At 38.2% G+C, this 20,590-nt stretch overlaps 1 protein-coding gene across 2 annotated transcripts in view; it reads right to left on the reverse strand.

The window, feature by feature from the left end:
* Window positions 1-331: 331 nt before the first annotated feature.
* The window catches only part of CDK6 (cyclin dependent kinase 6), a 127,569-nt gene continuing 107,310 nt past the window's right edge, over window positions 332-20,590 (reverse strand). Inside the window, exons 5-7 of one of the 2 annotated variants that reach the window (XM_061468490.1) lie at window positions 13,825-13,875; window positions 9,808-9,943; window positions 332-8,133 (exon numbers count right to left, since the gene is read on the reverse strand). In XM_061468490.1, the coding sequence (XP_061324474.1) occupies window positions 7,987-8,133; window positions 9,808-9,943; window positions 13,825-13,875 (334 nt within the window). In that variant the 3' untranslated portion in view covers window positions 332-7,986. Of the gene's footprint in view, window positions 8,134-9,807; window positions 9,944-13,824; window positions 13,876-14,417; window positions 14,441-20,590 lie in introns of those variants that run through there. The other variant, XM_061468491.1, reaches the window with a different exon arrangement.

Genomic DNA, 20,590 nt, shown 5'->3' on the forward strand with positions numbered 1-20,590 from the left:
ACAGCTCGAGTGTCTGGGTGATCTATCACTGCATGTATTTAACAAATGCCAGAGAACTACAGTGTAGAATTAGAGGTTTCCCATTCCTGAAACTGTGAAATTTGTCTCTGTGCCAAGCTCAGCTGCTCACACTTAGTGGAAGGACCAAAATTAGCTGCTCTGAACCAACATACCCAGCCACTCCACACATGGACTAAACACAACAAAATGCCATACAGGCCTTATTTGCTATGGGTTTTGGAGGTGGCATAACAATAGGTAAGGGTAGCTGTCAGGTTGTCAGAGCAGCTCAGGAAGTTCCATTCCTGCTGTACAACCTACAAAAAGACTTCCATAGCAGATGGTTCTGCAGTACTAGTTACACTGGGTGTTGGACAAACTTCCTAGGCTCTCAGACTTGCTCCTGTAAGATGGTGAACCACCTGCACAGCAAAACCTGCATTCAGATAATCTTATCAAAATCCAAGTGCTCAAAACCATGCCGTTCTGCATTGCCAAAGGGTTTTCATTTTGTGACAGGTGTCAGCTCGCAATGCACGGCAATATTGCACACTAACGGACACAGTTAGTGACCCCCCTGAGTTAGAGCTGTGTGTTCTCCACATCTGCAGCTGAGCTCCAGGCAGTGCCTGTGTGGCCAGTTTAACCTGCTCTCAATCTGTCTCATAAGACTTTTATTTCAATATCTACACAGAAAAACCTTTAGCTTCCTCCAACTGTGAGTTAAAAAATAGAGCTGTTGCTATGCTGAAAAACTGCACTGGAGCTCATGACTTGAGTTGGCATAATAAGTATCTGGAACTAAAATCTCATGCAAGAGTCTTGCTTTATCACTTGATGCTTAGGAAAGTGAATGACAAGTGAATGAAACTGAATGACAGAACAAAAGATGTGGAAAAAAAAGTCTTCCCCCTACACTTATACATAACTTTTCCACATACTTAAATTCACTTGCCAAAATTGTCCTGAACTCTCCCAATTCTCTGCTCATTTTCCTATCTTTGCAGCACTTCACGATTTTCCTCCCTCATCTAGCTACTCAAAATTGATCCTAACATTCAAGAACTGTTCTTTTTTTTCTTTCAAAACTTTCTTCTTCTTAAAAAAAAAAAAAAAGAAGAAATAAAAAGCTGAGGATTGCATAACATGACATACGTAAGAAATATGGAATTCCAGGAAAGGCTGCATACTGTAGAATGTTAATTGCAAATTCTTTAGGAGTAACTGCACGAAGGAAGCTGGCAGTCTGTGACAATCCATTTTCCATTCAGTGGCAGAGACAGTGCTCTTTGGCTGGGTTTAACATGAGCATGTCAATGGGAGCAAGTATCCATTTAAACACTAGAGAATGTGTCTGGCATGTGGATGGGTTTAAGGTATGGAAAGCTAAATAGTGTGGATGTAAATGTAGCTCACTCGAAAACAGACAGTGAGCTCAAGAGATTTACAGCAAAATAAATCACAAGTTAAACACTACCTGTTGTCTCCTCTCCTTTCAGTCAAATAACATAGGTCGCGTTAGTGCAAATTAACATTAAAATGGTAGTTACATACTTGGATGCTTTTCTTCCATAAAACCCTATCAACTTTGCAGGGTGAGTGAAAAAGTATCACTTCCAATGCATATTTAATATACATTGTTTGTATTTACATATTTTCACGTTATAAATAGGCTCCTTTTCACTTATCCCACCAATATTTTCCCAATAATGCCTTAAAATCTCCTTATTAATCTTTACTGTCAGTTGTTCGTTTGCTTGTTTTATTGAAAAGAATGCAGCATCATTTCTCTGATCTTTTTTTCAAAACAAAAAAACTACTCTACCACAATCACCCCATTTCAAAATATCCACAGCAAAATCTCTTCTTACTTTGTCTAGCCATGCAAAAGCCTCATTGACAACAGGCTGGATGAAGCCCACCAATATATTCTAACACAGATGAAACATTTAATCTGAAGGAAAAAAATGGCATATTGTTATGGAGTTTTGGTTTATCTGAAGCTGCTTTGCAGAGTCTTTCAATGAAGGCTGGAAATCTGAATATTGCAGAAGCTCTCACAGGGCTTTATTTAAGCCAAGGCATATTTTCCACTAACTTTACTTGCAGCAACCTTGGGCTTTTCTACCCAGAAAGTAGAAGGCTCATCTAAGCATGGTGCTGGCTGATTTCAGCTTCTGATGAACACATAAAGATCTGATGGTATCTACGTGGCTTTGCAGAATCTTTTTTTAAGCACAAGTTCCTGTTTGATTCAGTTCTGTCTGGCTGCCTATCACTGTCTGGATTAAAAACATATACATCATTTTTCAGGAATATTTTAAATGGAAAAATACATCAGTTTCAAAATTTTGACTGTTACAGCCAAAAGAATGATTTTCAGCTGGTTTCTGTGCGAACCTGATGAGTGCTTTAAAATTATTATCTATGCACACTACTCCTAAGTGGGTTTTATGGTTCTTATTTTGTATTTATATTGCATATCAGTATGCAGTATTTGCTAAGCTTAAAACTACAGAGAAGAAATAAGACTTGGCAAAAGCATATTTGTCAGTTTGTATGTCCACATCTTTCATCTTTTAATGGCCTAGTTATGAGAAAGCTTCTTATTGTTTTACATAAATTACTGGGAGTTGATGGTTACAGAGTCTGGTCCAGAAACTAGAATTATATTACAGCCATTATCTAACAATTTGAAAACCAAAGAGATAAATAGCTCACAAATAATATCTATTTAAGTTGTACAGCCTGTTAGACTGTTAAAATTGTAGTCATGTTTTTGCATACCTGAACTGTACTTGAACAAAGAACTTGGGTATGAAAATGAAACTTGGAAGGTTAAACATATAAAATCCCATTTACTTTTCTTGAGATTGTTTCTGATTTGTTTTTTTCCTTCATGGAAAGTATACTCTGATACTTAGTAATCAAAAAGAAGCAAAAGAGATAGCTTATTGACAGTTACTGGAGATTTCAGTATATAACATGTTATTTTTCTCTGTGAAAGTAGAAACACATTTCTTAATTTTTCCCATACAACTGCAGCTTGGAAAAATGTTTTTTCTAATATACTAATCTCAAGAAAATAATCATTTACACATTAGGAGAAGTGTGAAATCTATTAACATCAAAAAAGATCTTGGTATTTAGCAGTTTTGTAGCAATAAAATAAATGTTAGGCTCCTAAGCTTGTGTTCCATTCAAGCTTCAAGCATAACACAGCAAAATCATTCTAATAGCCTAGAATCTTCTAATTCACATTGTATATAAAAATCAATCTATTCCTGAAACTACTGTATATGAAAAAATACTAGCAAAGTGGTTCTATAAAACAGAGTTCTTAGAATAAAATTCCTCCTTATTCAACTGTGTCTGATACATGCAATATAATTAATTTACGTGGCCTTTTAAACCAACCTGTGTGGTTTATGATTCATATACCTATTTGACAACTGATGTGTTTTCAGCTGTGAGTCTGGTAAGTGCTCCAAACTGGCTGGTTAAAAGACCAAACCAGCATGATTTCTTTTTATTTTCCGTATTAAAGTTGACCTAATACCTAACAGCAGAGAGAATCATATGTATAATAAAACATGCTTCTCAAAGACAGTGAGCGAACCTGTGAAAAGTAGTACGGCACAGTATTTTCTTCTTATTCACCGAAACAACCATCGAGTGTAAAAAAACACACGAGAGTTACTTATGATGCTGGGTACCACCCCTGACGCAGAAGATGCTCGAATACTACAATTTACTGATTCATTTCATGTAAAAGGCTCTGTATGCATAGCACCAAATGTCAGTATTTTGCAAACATTTTGTCCCCCTTTTTTGGTGTGTTTTAGGACAGAAACAACAAAGAAAAGTACTCTAACATTTACCATTGTGGACTAACAGCTTGAAAAAACCCTGGAGTGTGGGTGCAGCCAACACAGAAATATGCAGACCCTATTTGCAGAATTTTACTTGGCGCACAGAAAGCAACACAGCTGTATGAAGAACTAAGGGTAAGAAAAGAGGCGCACAAAGGGAATCTTTCTAAATTGTCAGTTCTGGACTAAACTGAAGCAACGCTTGGTAATACGCTGATACTGGGTAGCTATGGAAAATTTGGAAGAATCTTGTTGGAAATAGCACCTGTGTCACTGAAATCTGTTTCCATAAGGAAGTTGAGCAAAGAACTAAAAGTCTAGAATGAGCGTGGAGACAGGGTGAAGACTGAAAAGAGCTGCTTCAGATGTATTGCAATTAGCACTTCACTAGCTGGCTTTGGTGATTTTTTTCCCTTAGCTAACTGGGCCTGTTTTTCTTGCAAAATTATGTAGTAGTGATAAAAAAAAAGGTTGGTGGGAAATAGAAATCACTCCTTCCATTACTAAGAACACCCTGTTCTCTGCTGAGGAAAGCACAGTGCCTGGTTGTGGGTGCTCTAGAAGCTAAACATCTATACTTATTTTTATGTATCTTTTGTTATTCAGTGGTTTTTAGCTGCTGTTGAACTGCTCCTGTAGAACACATACAGGCATAGTTATTGCTACGAAGAATTGCACTCTGAAGTCTTATTTAAAGGATGCATGAAGAGTTTGCACCACAGTCTGGAACATGTGTGTCCAGAAACACTTTCTTTTTCACTGACACAATTCCAACATCCTACACATGGCAGTAATGAGTAAAGGTACACAAAATACTAGGGCCATACCAGTAAAATAAAAAGAGCAAGGGCACATGCTCAAGCACGGTCCCACAGTTGTATGTACTGTCTAATTATGAGCATGATTCTTGCCATGATTTTATCCAGTGCCGGCACTTTGCCCAGCCAGAGAAGAGGCTTTCTGAGTTTACTAGTGTAAGTGAAACCCCATGGTTTGGCAGGGAAGACTGGAATATGAGCAAGCCTATGGCATGTCAAATGGAATTTCTTCCTAAAGAGATTTTCGAAGGGAAGTCAATTGAGAATTTGTTGGTTCTTGGAATGTAGGACTTTGCTACTGCAATGGTCCTATCAGATAAGTCTTTTCCCTAAACCTGACAAGACAGAACTTAGGTTCCTTTTTTTGTTCCTGCCATTCCCACTGGATATTCCAGAATATGACCATTAATGCAGCCCTTCTCAAGCTGTTCTCTCAAATACCCCCACTTATAACCTTATCCTGTATTAGACAACATACAGCACCATGCTGCGGAAGCTCTGCTGTGATTCCATAAGCCAGCTCCTGCTTTTCTCTGCTGCTCTCCGAGCTCTTCTTCTGATACTACCGGTTGAGAAATACTGCTTCAGTAGTTAACTTCCTTGTGATTTCTACATTCTCATTAGTTTTTGGGCCAACATTAACCTTTGGCTTAAAATGTTCTCTTCCCTTCGTAGAACAGATGCACACCTCTATCTGAGAGTTCTGAGCCTAATTTGAAAATGCCCTCTCCTCCCCTACATTTTCACCTATGCTAGTTGTTGGAGACTTCTGGGAGAGTTCCCTGACAGCTGCTGGAAAGCTGCACCAGCTGAATGCCCTGATAAAGTATGTATGATGTCCTGGAGCTAGGTAAAATGGGGTAAAATTTTTAAAGATGCTAAACTGTGTCAAAAATGTTCTTGTTTGTTACTGTCACAAGATTCTTCTGAACTTTGGTTCTGTTTGTTGTTCTAGTTAGTGTTTAAAAATGGTTAGCAAAAATTTCACTCTGGCCCATCCTTTTCTTAAAACCTATTCACACTCAGGTCCATTGACACATGGAGGAGTAGGGCTGGGACAACATCAGGGCAGTGAGTTCACAGTTACCCTTCTATGGAGGAACAGAGAGAATGACAGAGGCAAGGCCAAGGTTAGAGGGTTAGCTGCCATGACTGCTTCCTGGCCTTCAGCTTGCTGCTCGCAGAGCTTCCAAAATCCTTGTCTTTTGCATCTGCAGTATCTCTGTGTGCAGATGCCTTGTGCAGGCTCTTGCCAGGCCTAATTTGCAACTTGCCTGTTCATGCTAGTAGGTTTCACACAGGCATCATCCTGGGCATGAAGAAAAGCACAGGCCACTGCACGCATGCATGCAAGTGGTCCTTTTAAAATCTGGCTTATTTAAAACAGACCTAATTTAACCATATGTCTCATACTTACATGTCTAACAATAAGGAAAAGCTTTATCCAAGAGACAGGTAAGTTCTACTCACTATGCTAGCAATGGACCATCTCCCAGACAGAGTTAACAGTGAAGTTTGCCACAACAGCCGGTCTATCACAGGGCTGAGAAACCTGCCAGGGGGATGGCTACAAGTTCTCATGCCACAGCTGGGAAAAACTATATTGCTCAACTCACTGCTGAGGACCTGCTTCTGCCAAGCATGCTGTGAATGAGGATATAATGCTGGCTCACTAGCTAGACTAGATAAAATAGAGATGAGGAAGAGAGAAACCTAAGGGACTCTGACAGGAGTAAGCAAAGCTAGCTGCCTCACTTATCATCAGTTGTACTGCAATCATGTATATTCATGGTTTTATGGTAAGGGCTAACTCATTGGACCAATATTTTCCCCCAAGTCATATCCAGCTAAATGAATGAAAGTCATGCTAGGGAACAGCTTTTATGGATTTAAAATATTTCTTTTTCTCCAGTACAGTATTAAAAAAATAAAAACTTTTTAAAATACTGAAAATATATTTTAGTTTAGGTAAAAATACTAAATATAAAATTTTAATGTAATATTTAAAATAAATGTGCTATAAAGGCATGTGAATTGCTTAGTTATTTTGACATTCAATAATGGCACATTAACCCTAGTGGAGAAGCATATGCCAGTATACCCACATGGTGGTTTAGGAGAGAAGCTCATGCATTTCTGCATAGAAGACAAATCTGCTTAATAAATGACATCTGAGGGATTTTGAGACAGTAATATTCATGGACTTATAATGCATGGGTGGGTGTTGCAGGTAAGGCAGCGCAGTAGACAGCATTCAATTCTGCACAAATACATATCTGTGCTTATTACGGGTACAGGATTCTCTGCTTCTGAATCGGAAATTTCTTTCTATTTTCCTTTTTCGCTGATGATCAGAAAAGGTTGAAGGTGAAAATCTGTATCGATTTTCATTAGCTGTGCTCATGTCTTTGAGCTGTATATCAGAAAAACTGGAATGAGATAAAGCGAATGTGCTTGCAGCTCTTTCCAGAGGGGAATGATGGATTAAATCATGGGCTAGAATGTGCCTGGATTTCAACACAAGCTGACCATTTGGAAACCGAAAGAGTCTTTAAGAACAGGACTCTAGAGGATTTTTAGAACACTTGTTTTTTGCAACATGCACACAAATGTAGCTAGATAGTAACTCGTCTGTGTGTGAAAAAACCTAAAAATTGAGACATGTATTATGATGACCATCATCACTGTTATTTTTATAGAGCAATGAAATGATAAAATAATCCATCCAAGTTTTCAAGTGGGGAAGCACCTGCACATACGCTATGAATGAACAGTAGCTGGATGTATTAATGCACGTATCAGTTAACTGCAGGTTGCAGAGATCTGGTATTTCAATTCCATTCTTTAAATATCACTGTAAGAGATCATATAATAATAGTTTAAAAAGTACCAAATCATACTTCAGCAGCTAGAGAGAGAGACTGCATCATGTTTTGGCAGTGACTCAATCATCCTACTCCACACTGGCAGCATTCGATATTAAAAGGATAAAATGGCAGCAAAACTGGTCAGCAGCTTCTCTTTGTCTGGAGTTTTCCCAGGTAGATAAACAAAATGAAAACAAAACAAACATAAAGCTGCAATGGGAGCAGGTCAAAGCACTGGCCCTTGCGTTGCTCTGATGAAAGTAAACTAGATTGGTTTTCTTGGATAAGCATATCACAGTCCCCAAATAAATGATAAGTGCATAAAACCTCCAAATAATGATCTTCGCTAGAACAGCTACGTGGTTTGTATGGGACAGTGGCCTTGTCAGCTACGCATCTTGTTCATTAATGGTTCATCTTCAGTCAGCATTATGATGCATTCAGCTCACTAGAGTTTTGGCTGGATGACATGTGAGAGTCCAGATTCTCCTTGCATTTCTCCAGATCATGGAAATATGGGTGAGAGAGGGCAACATAGGCAGATATTCTCTTGGTTGGGTTGAACACTAAGCATTTCTGTAAGTATGAAAAGAAGTTGGTTTTAACTAAAATGTACAATTAACAGGGCTAACATTGCATATATACATTGATGCATGCCACCTTCAGTTTATGATCAGTATGAGACACAACAGGGTATCACTACGGGCTGTACGTTAACATTACTATTCACATTAAAACAAGCAGTGGGGGCATAGTGTATGAATATGGCATCCCCAAAGGTAACAGAAAATAACAGGTTAGAAAATTCAAGTATTCATCGTTTCGGAAATTCCATAATTCAGGTTTTCTTGAATTCACACGCACAGAACACCTGTCTCACAGGCTGCAGGGAGCAGCTATCCATGAACAACATTTGCATCCCTCAGTGTTCAATGTACTGTTCTTTTGGGGTTATACAAACACAAATGGCATCAAAAGGTTCATTCCTTGGCTTAGTATGTCTATAGGCACTGGGTCTTTGACTTTGTAGCCTTTGTATGCTAATGTCTTGTGTTTAGTTTCTGCCTCTTCTTCCTATGTGTACTTTGCTTGCTATCCTTCCAGATACTTATCCCAGCCTCTGCCCAGCCAGCACTGAAATCTCTCCTTGTGTGGCCTTGTGTTTTATACCTTGTTCTCCTCCAGACAGTATTTTCCCCACTATTCCTTATCTAAGCACGTCCTACTCCTATTTTATTTTCTTGTATCATAATTTCTGTCATTAACTTCTGAAATCTAATTCAGTGACTTCCAGTCCTACTCTCCCGTTTCTTCTGTGGCTGGCTCCCAGTTCTCATGCCTTTGCCTAACTCTTCCCACTTTACCTTCTACACATAGATACTTGTCTTTTTCCTTCCTCTCATCATGCCTCAAACTCACTGAGCGCTCTGCCATATTTATTCCTTGTTGTTCTCAAAATCTAATTCTTGTCCTATGTCTAAGCTTCACTTTCCAGGCTGCAAGACCAACAGATGTGCTTCTCCTGTCATTTCAAGCGCCCAGATGTAGTCCAGAATTTGTTCTAGAGAACAAATTTATCTAGATTTCAACAGCACAGCAAAAGGCAAACTGAGGCAAGGCCATTCCCTATATTCCATTGCAAGACTGAACTTCAGGGCTGGGGTTTATAACATATCTATAAAAATTACAGAAACAATTTAATTAAATTCAGTGTTACCAGTTGTGCCAGCACAATTTGTTTGCTCCTGTTCAATCCTGCCATTTGTAAGAGGCAACAGCTGCTGAGTTCCAAATCTCAAGTTTTCAGGATTCACTAGAAGGCGTGCAGCTGTAATCTACCTCTATGGCTTACTTTCTACTTTATACTGGGTCCACTAAACCATGCAAAATGGCAGATCATTTTTTGCACTCAGGTCAATCTTATACTATGAGAATGGCTGAATCCTTGGCACAACTGTGTTCAGTAATGAGGATCTAAGCATAAGCTCTAAAGACAAGTCAAGCAGGCGCTTCCTTGACACTTTTCTAGTCTCTAACTGTTCTCATCTCTAACACCTCTTGAGTGTTTTTGTGCTGATGTTTCACGGATTTACATGAATTTGTCTACCTAATTTTGAGCTTTTCTTTAATAACGTCATTAAAAGGAAGCATAAATGTTTCTTGGCACGCTGTTTTTCCCCAGAACTATATCCCCCAGTGCAATGGGAACTATCAGTCATGCGTCCTGGAGAACAACAAACAGCAACTCACAAGAAGCAAGTCTTTGCCCAGTTCATCAATATCTGGCACAAATTTTTCAATAGGTTGTGCGGGTCTGGAAGTGAAAGCATTTCTTGGAAGGGCAACATCATTAGGCCAGTCTTCTTCTTCTGGGAGTCCAATTACACTGTGAAAGGAAAAACATAATGTCAGGTCTGCACATTTTATACCCTCTCCCCTTTATATTGATTATACTGAGTGGCAGTTTACTTCATAAGTCTTCTTGTTTAAATGAGATTGATTGTACAAGTAGTACACTGACCTCTGTGCACAGAGGCTGATTAAGTTCTCTGTGTGTTTGGTAGAAATCATTCTGTGGCCATCACAATTTTCTGGCCTACATCTCAATTTTCTGTGTCTTTTTGTTGAAAACGGGCTGAGTGCTTTGGAAGAAAGTTGCTCAGCTCTTGACTGGATGGTGCAACATATGTCGCTCCGGGATGATTAAAAGCAGTAAGTTTCAAAGGGGAATTGCATGCAAGGATCTTTATTCACAAGAATAGAGACTGAGAGAAGAGTGTGGGTCAAGATGAGGGTAAGGCAATAAAAGGGATGTTTCATAATGCTTCAAAGCTATGTGCGTAATTGTTGCCCAAATTTAAACAATTTATTTGCTTCACAATACAGGTTTTAAAGTCTCAGCTCTGAAGGGGCATGGGACTTGAGTGTCATTATGTTGTTTTCTTTTTACTTTGTATTTTTGTTTTTCTTTACCCTTTAAAAAAATATTTTCAATTTTTATAATTCCTTTATTCTTTAAATTTTAGAAGATATTTATACTTGTTAAATAATCATGCTAAGGTTTAAAAAACAAATAAATGAAATAATACATAAACCTCCAATGATGGATCATGTCTCACAAATTTTGTGTTTTAGTCTGATGCTAATATTGGTGGTGTTGAAACAGCAGTTTCTGAAGGAATTTTTGGACAAGAGCATGCGTTACTTGCCAGGCTTCAGGAAAAATCAATTTTTACAGCCTGTAAAATGGAGATTTTTAGTGGAAACGCTGACAGAGTAAAAAACGAGGGACCACAAAAAACCATCACTGAATACTTGGGTCTGCGCTAAACCAAATGCCGCTAGGGAGCAGCATTGACCTTCTTCTAGGTGAGGTTGGTAGTGTGACTAGGCTATTTACATCAACATTTTGCTCTAAATCATAGGGTTACCTCAGTGAGCTTATTGGAACTCCCCATCTACCTACATGGATTTTAGACGGTAATTTCGCTCACTGAAAATACCTCCAAAAACTAGTATATCCTCAAAACAACCGCATGGCTAGAAGGGCAAAGCAATTAAAATGTCAGGACAATGTAATTTTCCCACACCTGAAGATACCACAGCTTTTGGGAAAAGATAAGTTAAATCTGTATGAAAAATTGGGTTCTTCTTTTATCATCACAGGTATAGTGGGGTATGGGGCAATTCCCTTGGCCATGGTGGTTAAAGCTATATAATTATCTATTTGAGGGTCTGGACCCGTATTAAATATAATGCAAAGAGCACTGTAGTACGATACGGGAGTTAAATGTTTTAAATAACAATGAACTTTCACCTGCCATTCAAATGTGTTTGGTTAGTCCCAAATTTTTTAGCATTTGCATGAGAGTTCATAAACAGGACAGAGTAAGCACAGGCAAAGCTTACAAAAAGAAACAAGGAAGCAGACTGTCAGGTAGGGTGCACAAGACCAAGAGTGGAAAGGAGAGACATTTTCAGTTATACACTCATGTACTACTCAAAACTCTAATAATGAATGTCAGAGTAGGTGCCCTCACTCTGGTTTGGTAGCACTACCATTTCAGTGACTAAGTTTGGGAGCATCTTGGATGAGTTTCACGTCCTGCCAAAGGTTCAGGCCTGGTCTTGAGAAAAGCCAAGTACTTTCCACTTCCATAGATCAAAATGGGAGACAAGTCTGCTCAAACCATTTCAGCATTTAGCCTGAAATCTGTGAGGCTATCCCACACTCTGATGGCGACCTGGAAAAGCAGAAAAATGTTTTGGGCTGCCTCTGAGGGATTTACCCTCATGTATGGTGGGATTTTACCTGATGCAAATTGGAATGCACTGGTAAAGCTAAGGTAGACCATAACCCCATTATCTGAAAGAATGCAACAGTCCAGACTACACAAAAATCCCGAAACTACTTTCTGTCCAAATTAGTCTGCAGAATGAGTCACTACTGTAGAAAGAAACAGCCCTCCTACAAAAAGAGCTATGCCTAACTGTAGGGGGTTCTCCAGCTGTGAAAACACAACATAAATACTATTTAACATAAGCCCCTCAGAATCCAAGAAAGAAACTTTTGAACTATTTAAGGAGAATTGCACAAAAGAAGGAAAAACAAACTTTAAATAGATGTGTAATAAGGTATTTCTTCTAAAATTAGCACAGCATTTTCTTTTCTTGATGAATTCTTTTCTGCACAGGTAATCTCAGCCCCTAGGGATGGAAAGATTGCTGCTGGAGGCTGCTGCTAGCATTTATGTATTTAATCCTAGTCCAGTTCATTTTGATTTTTCACCTTAAATGTCACAAGAATCCTTCAAAAAATCACAGCTATGTCCTTTTTAATTATAAATTATGTTGATGTATCAAAACTGTCTTCATTGAATAAAGAAGAATATTGTAGGACTAAAGCAGTGGCTTTGGCAGAAGAAGAATAAGTAAACTTTATGGACTCATTTTTCTGGATTGGGCAGGAAGAGCTATTCAACGCATGACAAATTAACCACGCAAGTGAGTCACATACACTGGTATGGTATGCAGGAAAGGGAAGTCAACTGTGTGAAATAAAGACCTGCAATTTGTGAACCTCATATTAAATAGTGAAAATGCTTAGAAACAGATCTGTTATGATTTGAGAACTGGAAAAATGGTTAACTGGAGAAATTCAGTATTTGTTCTGTTTAAGCACTTCTCCTTAGAAATTTTACTGTCTTTTCTTTGTAATATCTTCCAAGAGAACAGTATTTCAGCCTTCTCTCTTTGGTACCTATTTCTTACTTCATCTGGATCCCCAAAGCCCCTCCATATGAAAGAGAAGACAGAGATACAGAGGCAAATCAGTATCCATCCTCTGGAGTGGGACCATCCCTACGTGGCCTTGATTTCTTAAGTACATGATACATATATAAGATCTAAAATTTACACGGTTCTTCCAAATTCAGCAATGTTCCTTGCTCTGAAGAGCTTTTAAAAGAAAAAGTGATATAATCCTACTTAATTATCTGTAAAATCAATAACTTAATTTTTTTTTTTTTTTTAACTAAGAACATATTTTGAATGAGAATTATTCTTCCCCAGAGAGTCTAGAGCCTCCCCACCTCCCAGACTTTTGATATCTCTGATGAAAAAAAGCACAAACTCCTAGAACTGTAAAACGGCTTTAAAATAAAGCAAATTAGTTAATCTCTGACAAAGCGTATGTTAAAATGCTGATATTCCTTCTGTTCTCACAGCTAACTGTGAGACTAATATGGACTGTGAACAGTCTACACAGTAATATTTTAAAAGCTAAAATATGTTCTGATGTACAGAAGCCTTTTATTCAAAGAAGCTGTTGGTAATAATCTTAGAGAGTTCAGTTTAATAACAATTTTAAGTATTCTAATGTTGTTTTCTGAAATACACAAAGAAGTTAACAAAAAGTAAAACCTTTGCATTTGTTTATGTGAAGACAATCTCTTGGATTAAATTGTTTAGGAATATGCAAGAATGATTCACGCACAATATGTTTAAGAGATTCAAAAAGTCCTAAAGAGAAGTCCCTTGTAACTTCCTGATAATGGCTGTTAATTCTGCAAAACTATATTCCATGTTGCTTCCTCCTCCACTGACACAGAATACACAGAAATATCATGTTGCATACGCTAGCAATAGGAAATATGTTCTAGGAATACTTTGTTCTAGTCACATTATTGCATAAAAACATGGCAAAGAAACCTCAGAAAGTTTCAATGTTAAACAGATATTGACATAATGAAGCTAGTTATTACTTACTCAAAGATTTTTCCTAGCTGATCAACATCTGAATTTCCACGGAAGAGTGGTCTGAAAAAATAAAGAAGTATTTTTAAGATGTGACTCGGTTTAATTAACAATGAATTTATATTTGTCATTGACACCTGCCAACATAGTATAAAACATGTTATTTTTTTTGAGACCTCACTTCTTCTGCCTCCATGTTTTATCCTGTCTGTGAGAGCACCTTCCAAGTTTCTCCTGAAACTGATAATAAAACTGACAGATGAGACATAGTTTTAAATACACTACTTTTGAAAATTTGTGTCCTTTAACATGAAGTTATTTTCCCTCAACTAATACTATCTTATGAATTACATCATTAACAGAATAATTTTCACTGTAAAGAACATACTCAAATAGCTGCTTAGAGAGACAAAAACAGAGTGAATGTCATGCAACTCATTAAAATATAATCAAATTAGAGATGAATTGTAATGGATATAAATTTAAAATTAAATTTCTTGTGTCTGCATATTGGAAATGTGCTCCTAGGTTCAAAGGCTCAAATAAATGACAATGGATTTATGAAGGTCTGTAAAGAATGGGGTGTGAGACGGTACAGAATTTACCTTGAAGGAGAGGAATACTTCTGCTGCATAAATAAAGATATGTGCAGGAAAGAAACAAATTAATAGGCTGAATGTCCAAAGGCTTTCAAAAAAACAGCGACTAAAAATACTTTCAGAGTGGTACACATTTCTTTCCAAAGTGCAACTTAAAATATTTTCACTCATCATTTATAAAATGCTGTCACTCTATTGTGCCTAAGTAAAATATGAAATTCAGATTTGTATGGCTGCATGGCCACCCTTGTGTTGAATTCAGTAAGGTGTGATCAACCGTGCAATTTTGTGTTTAAACTCCCAAGACAGTCCAACAGATTACTAATGGATGAAGGATCCAGCCAAGAATGAGGCCATCTGTGAAGATCAGGCCTGAGGTGTTGCTTACCATTTTGGTTCAACAAATGGTAGATTACTCCAGAAAACACTATTCAGATACACTGAAAACTGGATACTAATTTGGGTCGACTGATAGCCAGGCTGCCCTTCTCTTCTGGAGCACAGCTCAGAGTACAGGGTGTGCTGTAAACTTCCAGTTTCCAAACCCGTTCAACTGAGACTTAGTGACTTAAGTAATGAGTATTCCCATGTTTTCACTGTCAGCCTTTAGTTACAGGGAAACATTGGTTTTCCTGCCTCTCTCTGCCTACTCATTTTCTTCTGTCTGATACACATCCTTAACGGTACTGATAGCCAAAGACATTTCACTGTTGCTGTTCAAAGGAGAAGACCTCTCCCATCTGCACTGGGAGGACACGAGGGACTCAGCTATAGTCCTTCCCCTCTCATTGCCCATATGCAGAAGCAGGTGTAGAATCTGAAATCCTTTTGCTAACCACAAGTTATTTCTGAAAATTCGTGTTTTATATCATGACACTCTCACACAGACAAGAGCTCCAATGTCACTGCCTGTCTTGTGGATCCACACCAAATACAGGAAGAAGACCCAGAGCACTGTGACATTTCTCAGTTAAACATAATAATCTGCAGAAAGCATGCCACCAAGAAACACCTGGTCTAGTGGAAAGTGTCCCTGCCCATGGCAGGTGGGCTGGAACTAGACAATATTTAAGGGTCTTTCCAACCCAAACCATTCTATGCTTCTATGGTTCTAAAAAAACCAGCAGAGCAATAACTGGAAGATATTCTGACCATCTTTGATGGACTGAATATGCATTTTGTCTCCTTCATGCTTACTGCCATTCAGGTCATGTCATACTGACTTACACTGCAAACTGCTTTGTGCAGGGACACTGAGAGAACAATTTCACCAAGTCCAATTTGAAACCATATGACATCAGATTGAAACGGACAGGGTAAAATGCAGTAGCCTCTTATCCATAAAGGGCTTTATTTATTTGACACTGAATAAATAATAAATAATGGTATATGCTGCTTCCCAGATGTATATGATATTTACTGACTGCGCGTATCTGGAGGTATATAATAGGGGTACTTTTTTAAGCTTTAAAAGTATTCAGCAATTCTGGCTTCTACGAAAACCCAGCGCTTCACTCAGACAGGAGCATCTATTGCTGCTGTAATTTTTGAGCCCAATTTTCAAAATGGTCAGCAGCTACAATCCTAGTATTGTTCACGGCAGCAGACACACTCCTTATCTTCCAAAGACAGACAATACAACAATTTAGACATTTTTTTGTTTGAATGGCTACTTAAATGTATTAATATGAAGATAATGTGCGTATTTAATTTTGGCTTCAGCATTAGAATATTTAGGCCCTTTAAACTAACAAAATCTACACAATCAAATAATCCTATCCATGAAAATGGGAAGGTGATTTAATGTTTCAAAATGTTTGCTGAACCTTGCATTAATGTGAAAGCTTGGCAAAGTCATCCTTGTTTGCGAATCACCTTAGGCAGTGTCATGCCAAAACAAGTATAATTCTTGGGATTTTTAAGGGAGGTTTTTCCCATCATTGCTGCTGTCTCAGATTCACTGGGGGCTGAAGCAAGAATTTAAATTCTTTTGAATATATAATTATACAACACAAGGTGACCTTCCAACATACTTTGATATTTCATCATAATGAAGTGTTATTAATTCATCTTTCAACCTCCTATCCATCCCACCATCATGACTACAACAGATTGCCAACTCCAGGTTAGGCACCACTAATGTAATGAAATTTGCCTCATGAATTTTGGCTGGAGGTTCAATTGGAATACTGGACGGATGATTGGGGAAGTAGATTCACTTAATCAGCAGCTGTACGAAGATCTCGTCTCACATTTCGGCACTAGTTACTCTTTAGCAATGACTTGCCAGCACTGCAAGTCCAGTACACATAAAAACTTTCACCTCAAGCTGATTGTTTTTTTAAGTCTATTCTTAAAGGTGCACATCAGCTCTACCAGTACCATTGAACTGGGACCATATCCAGCAGTCACAGAAATGCAGAATTTCACTTTTGTTCTTGGTATCTTTCATTTGACTCACTCACCCATTCACCCCCTGAGGTTTATTTATGCAAACTCAATCCAGAAGTCCTTGCTTGGGGATATGTTCTCTCTGTGATGATAATCTGTGTAAGACTGGTTGGACTCTGAGAGCTGATTTGTAGAATTCCTTCTTTTTCCCTTGGGAAAGGCATGGAGCTGGGTTTGTCTTCTGTGGCAGAAGATGTGTGTCCTCTGACTTCAAACAACTTCTAAAATCTGTGTGTTCGAGTGTCTCAGGAAAGAGGGATACTCCAATGAAGGAAAGGGCTATCAATAAGGATACACTTGCCTTTTGTGTGGTTCCTTGATCCTCTCAACCTTCCCTGACTTTACTTGCTACAGAATCCATGCTCTGAGGGCTCCAACACTATTGCTGATACAAAATACACACTTGAGCAGGGAAGAAAATGGGATGAAAAGACTTACAGTGTACCCAAGACATTTAATTTCCCTATTTGCTCAAGAAGTTTTAGTTCTATGATTCTATGATTTTATGATTCTACGTTGCTGTGTCTCCATAACTTCCTATTTTTGTTGGTTGCTGCTTTTTTGATTTTTTAGGGAGAGAGGAGGAGGAAAATCAAGTTACAGGTCAGTGGTGCCCAGTGACAGGACAAGAGGCAATGGGCACCAACAGAAGCACAGGATGTCCCCTATGAACATAAGAAAACACTTCTTTTACTGTGAGGGTGACTGAACACCAGCATAGGTTGCCCAAGGAGGTTGTGGAGCCTCCCACCTTGGAGATATTCAAAAGCCATTTGGACATGATACTGGGCAACTATTTCTAGATGGGCCTTCTTGAGCAGTTGGGGTTGGACCAGACGATCTCCAGAGGTCCCCTCCAACCTCAACTGTTCTTTGATTCTGTGATAACACAGAAATAAAAACACAGTTCATGACATAAGGTTGCAATGCAAAACCTCACAAATCCTGAAAAAGTTACTATCTGCTTACAGTTTAGAAGGACTTGCACTACTGATCTTCTGCCTGAAAAGTTCTCATGCCTTTATGTAGCTGAACAAATTAAATTTCACCATTTACCAACCTGAGGCTCTTTTCTCTTGTCCAAAGGAATATACTCAGCTCATGTTGTTTTCTGTGCTGAGTCTCACCTTCACTGAATATTCTGTCTGTCTGAACTGGATATTGGTGTCTGAAAGGTTGAGTGCTTTATTTTAGTACTTTATTATAGACACTGTGTTTCATGTCTGTGCTACTCAGTAATAACTAAGTTATAAACATTTCCTAAGCAAGTCTCCATGAAGAAATTTTCCCTGGTGCAACTCCATGGACGTGCCAAAGCAATGCTAAAAGTATTGTATACAATGACAATGCAATGACACCCAAGAGATAAATAAATGAGGTTTACCTGTAAAGCGGTCACATTACTTCTAGGCTTTACTTTCAGCCTTTAGTCTACAAAGCAAAGAGGTTCCGTGACCTTTTGTAAGAAAAGTTAGAATTTTCATAGATTGGAATTAAAGAAATTAATAAGCACTGCTCTGGTCTATCCTGCAGTGCAGATGCCAGGCAAAAAATAGTCAAACCCATGTGTGTTGAGACACAGGAAAAGATGTCTGCAGGTTTCTTGACAGTGGCATTCTGAACCAATTAGTGACACTTTAATCAGAAAGATATCTTTCAATTTCTGACATTGAATTATTAAACTGCATGTAAAATAGATACACCGAGGAAAGGTCACGTGAAGAAAAGCTTTAGTGAAGAGGGGGAAAAAAATGTCTAGAAATTCATTTTCTAATCAAAACATATTACAGAGCCTCCATGACAATTCTAGAGTTGGCAATCCAAGTGTCTCCAAGGCTAGACAAGCCTTGTTTCCTTCCAGATATGTAAGAAGTAACTACCAAAATAACTATCTAGTTTCTGCTAGTCCATTTGCTCAGTAGGATGACAATACCAGTTGGGGAATCCCATCCCCTTTCTTGTTATCACAGAAAGAACAGTAATGATAATCTCTTGGTTACTAACTTGAATATACACAACATTCTCAGTGAAAAGTCTATATTGGCAACCCACATGTACTCAGTGAAGTCATTCAAGAACTCCCTACAAAGGAAAGAGCATCATGAGTGGGAAAGTACAAATTGGTTTTTGCGCAAGTAGGGCTTAGACAGTCTGGCTGAAGAGATGGCAAGGAGAAGTGATGGAAAGAACAGTGATTTCAGAACAGATAGCTACTGCTTTGAAGACATTAGACAAGATGGGGGAGGTGTTGAAAGAAAGTCCATGGCAATTTTACATAGTGGAGCAAAAAACGTAACGGGAAAGAATACAGCAGCAGTTCATGGAAGTAGTATGAGGAATTTTAGAAGCTGGTAAGGGTATATTGTATAAGTCTAGGAGTTTGTATATCTATGTGTGTAAGAGGAACAAGGGGATGGTGAAGAAACTAAAAAAGCTAAAGCCAAGAAACATTTGCCAAGGAATCCTGCATCATGCCATGGGAAACCCGCCAAGCTACATAGTCAGATACATATTTAAATGATTTTTTCTTCTTTCTTTTCATTTTATAAAATGTGACTAGCTGGCAAATAAACTTGTCAGATTATTAGTTACTTGTTATGAAGAAAATATTTTCATTTTTAGAACTAAAACCAAATAAGACCTAAAACTAGGATGAGATGACTAGAAATAACATGACCTGGACTGTCCTGTGGAAACCTTTATACAGAGGGATTATTTCTGAGCTGATTCCTCATTCATTTTCCCACTACTGCTTCTCTTTGACACATCCCCTGGACAAGTCTGTACTGCAGGCGTGGAAAGAGAAACTAAGGCAAGACAAAAGGAAACATGTACCACTGTTTAAAGATGAAGATCATTGGCCCTTCTGATAGGTAAAATGAATATGGTATAGTATAAAGCTTTACTCTGAAAACAGGCTACGGCTGACAATGTTGCACACTCTGGACAGTTACCCACTTCCAGTCATAAGTGACTTGCCTCAGCTGTTGTGCAATTCAGAGTTCTCATTTTAAACGTAACGTTATTTGTACTTGTCCCTGTCCTTTCCTTTTAATAATATCTTTGTGTGGGTGGGTGCCAAACACAGCATAGGAAGAAGTTACTTCATGGAGAACTTATTATACTTGATCACAAATTGCTCAAAACTTTTAAGAAACTTCTCCTACATATAAGTAGAAAGATGACATAGATAAACATTATGACTGAGGAAATGCTCTTCAGCTAAAATCTGACAGAAAACAGATCAGCCACCTTGATTTTTTCATTTTAGCTTTAATAGTGGTTTTTTTACTTAAATCTATCATTCTTCAAGTAGGACAGTACCATGATTATGAATAACATCTCTAAGATCATTTGGGCTATGCCAGTATTAAATTATTATTAGAATCAGATCTAATGCATCGAAAGAATTGCAGTAATTATTTTTTCTGGAGTTTCTCATGTCATCATATGCAGACAGAAGCAAATAAACGGGTAGTTTCTGAAAAGCTACTGCAAACTTCCAGTGGTCCCCCACTGCCATTTAAAATGATGTAAATGAATTCTAAATCTAAAGATAATATTATGACTCTCAAATGCACATGCAGTCTAGTTCCTAAGAAACATATGGGATTTCTGAGAGGTGTGTAGATGCAAACCAACAAGGGAAATACCAGCTGGCACAGCGAGCTTTCAGGACATTGCTCATGTACAAAGCTGCTGGAAACAAGGCTGGAAGCTGCAAGCTA

The sequence above is a fragment of the Pezoporus flaviventris genome, unplaced genomic scaffold, assembly GCF_033815535.1.
Source record: "Pezoporus flaviventris isolate CSIRO_AGI_PZ_B2104156 unplaced genomic scaffold, CSIRO_AGI_Pfla_v1 ptg000047l, whole genome shotgun sequence".
NCBI lineage: Eukaryota > Metazoa > Chordata > Aves > Psittaciformes > Psittacidae > Pezoporus > Pezoporus flaviventris.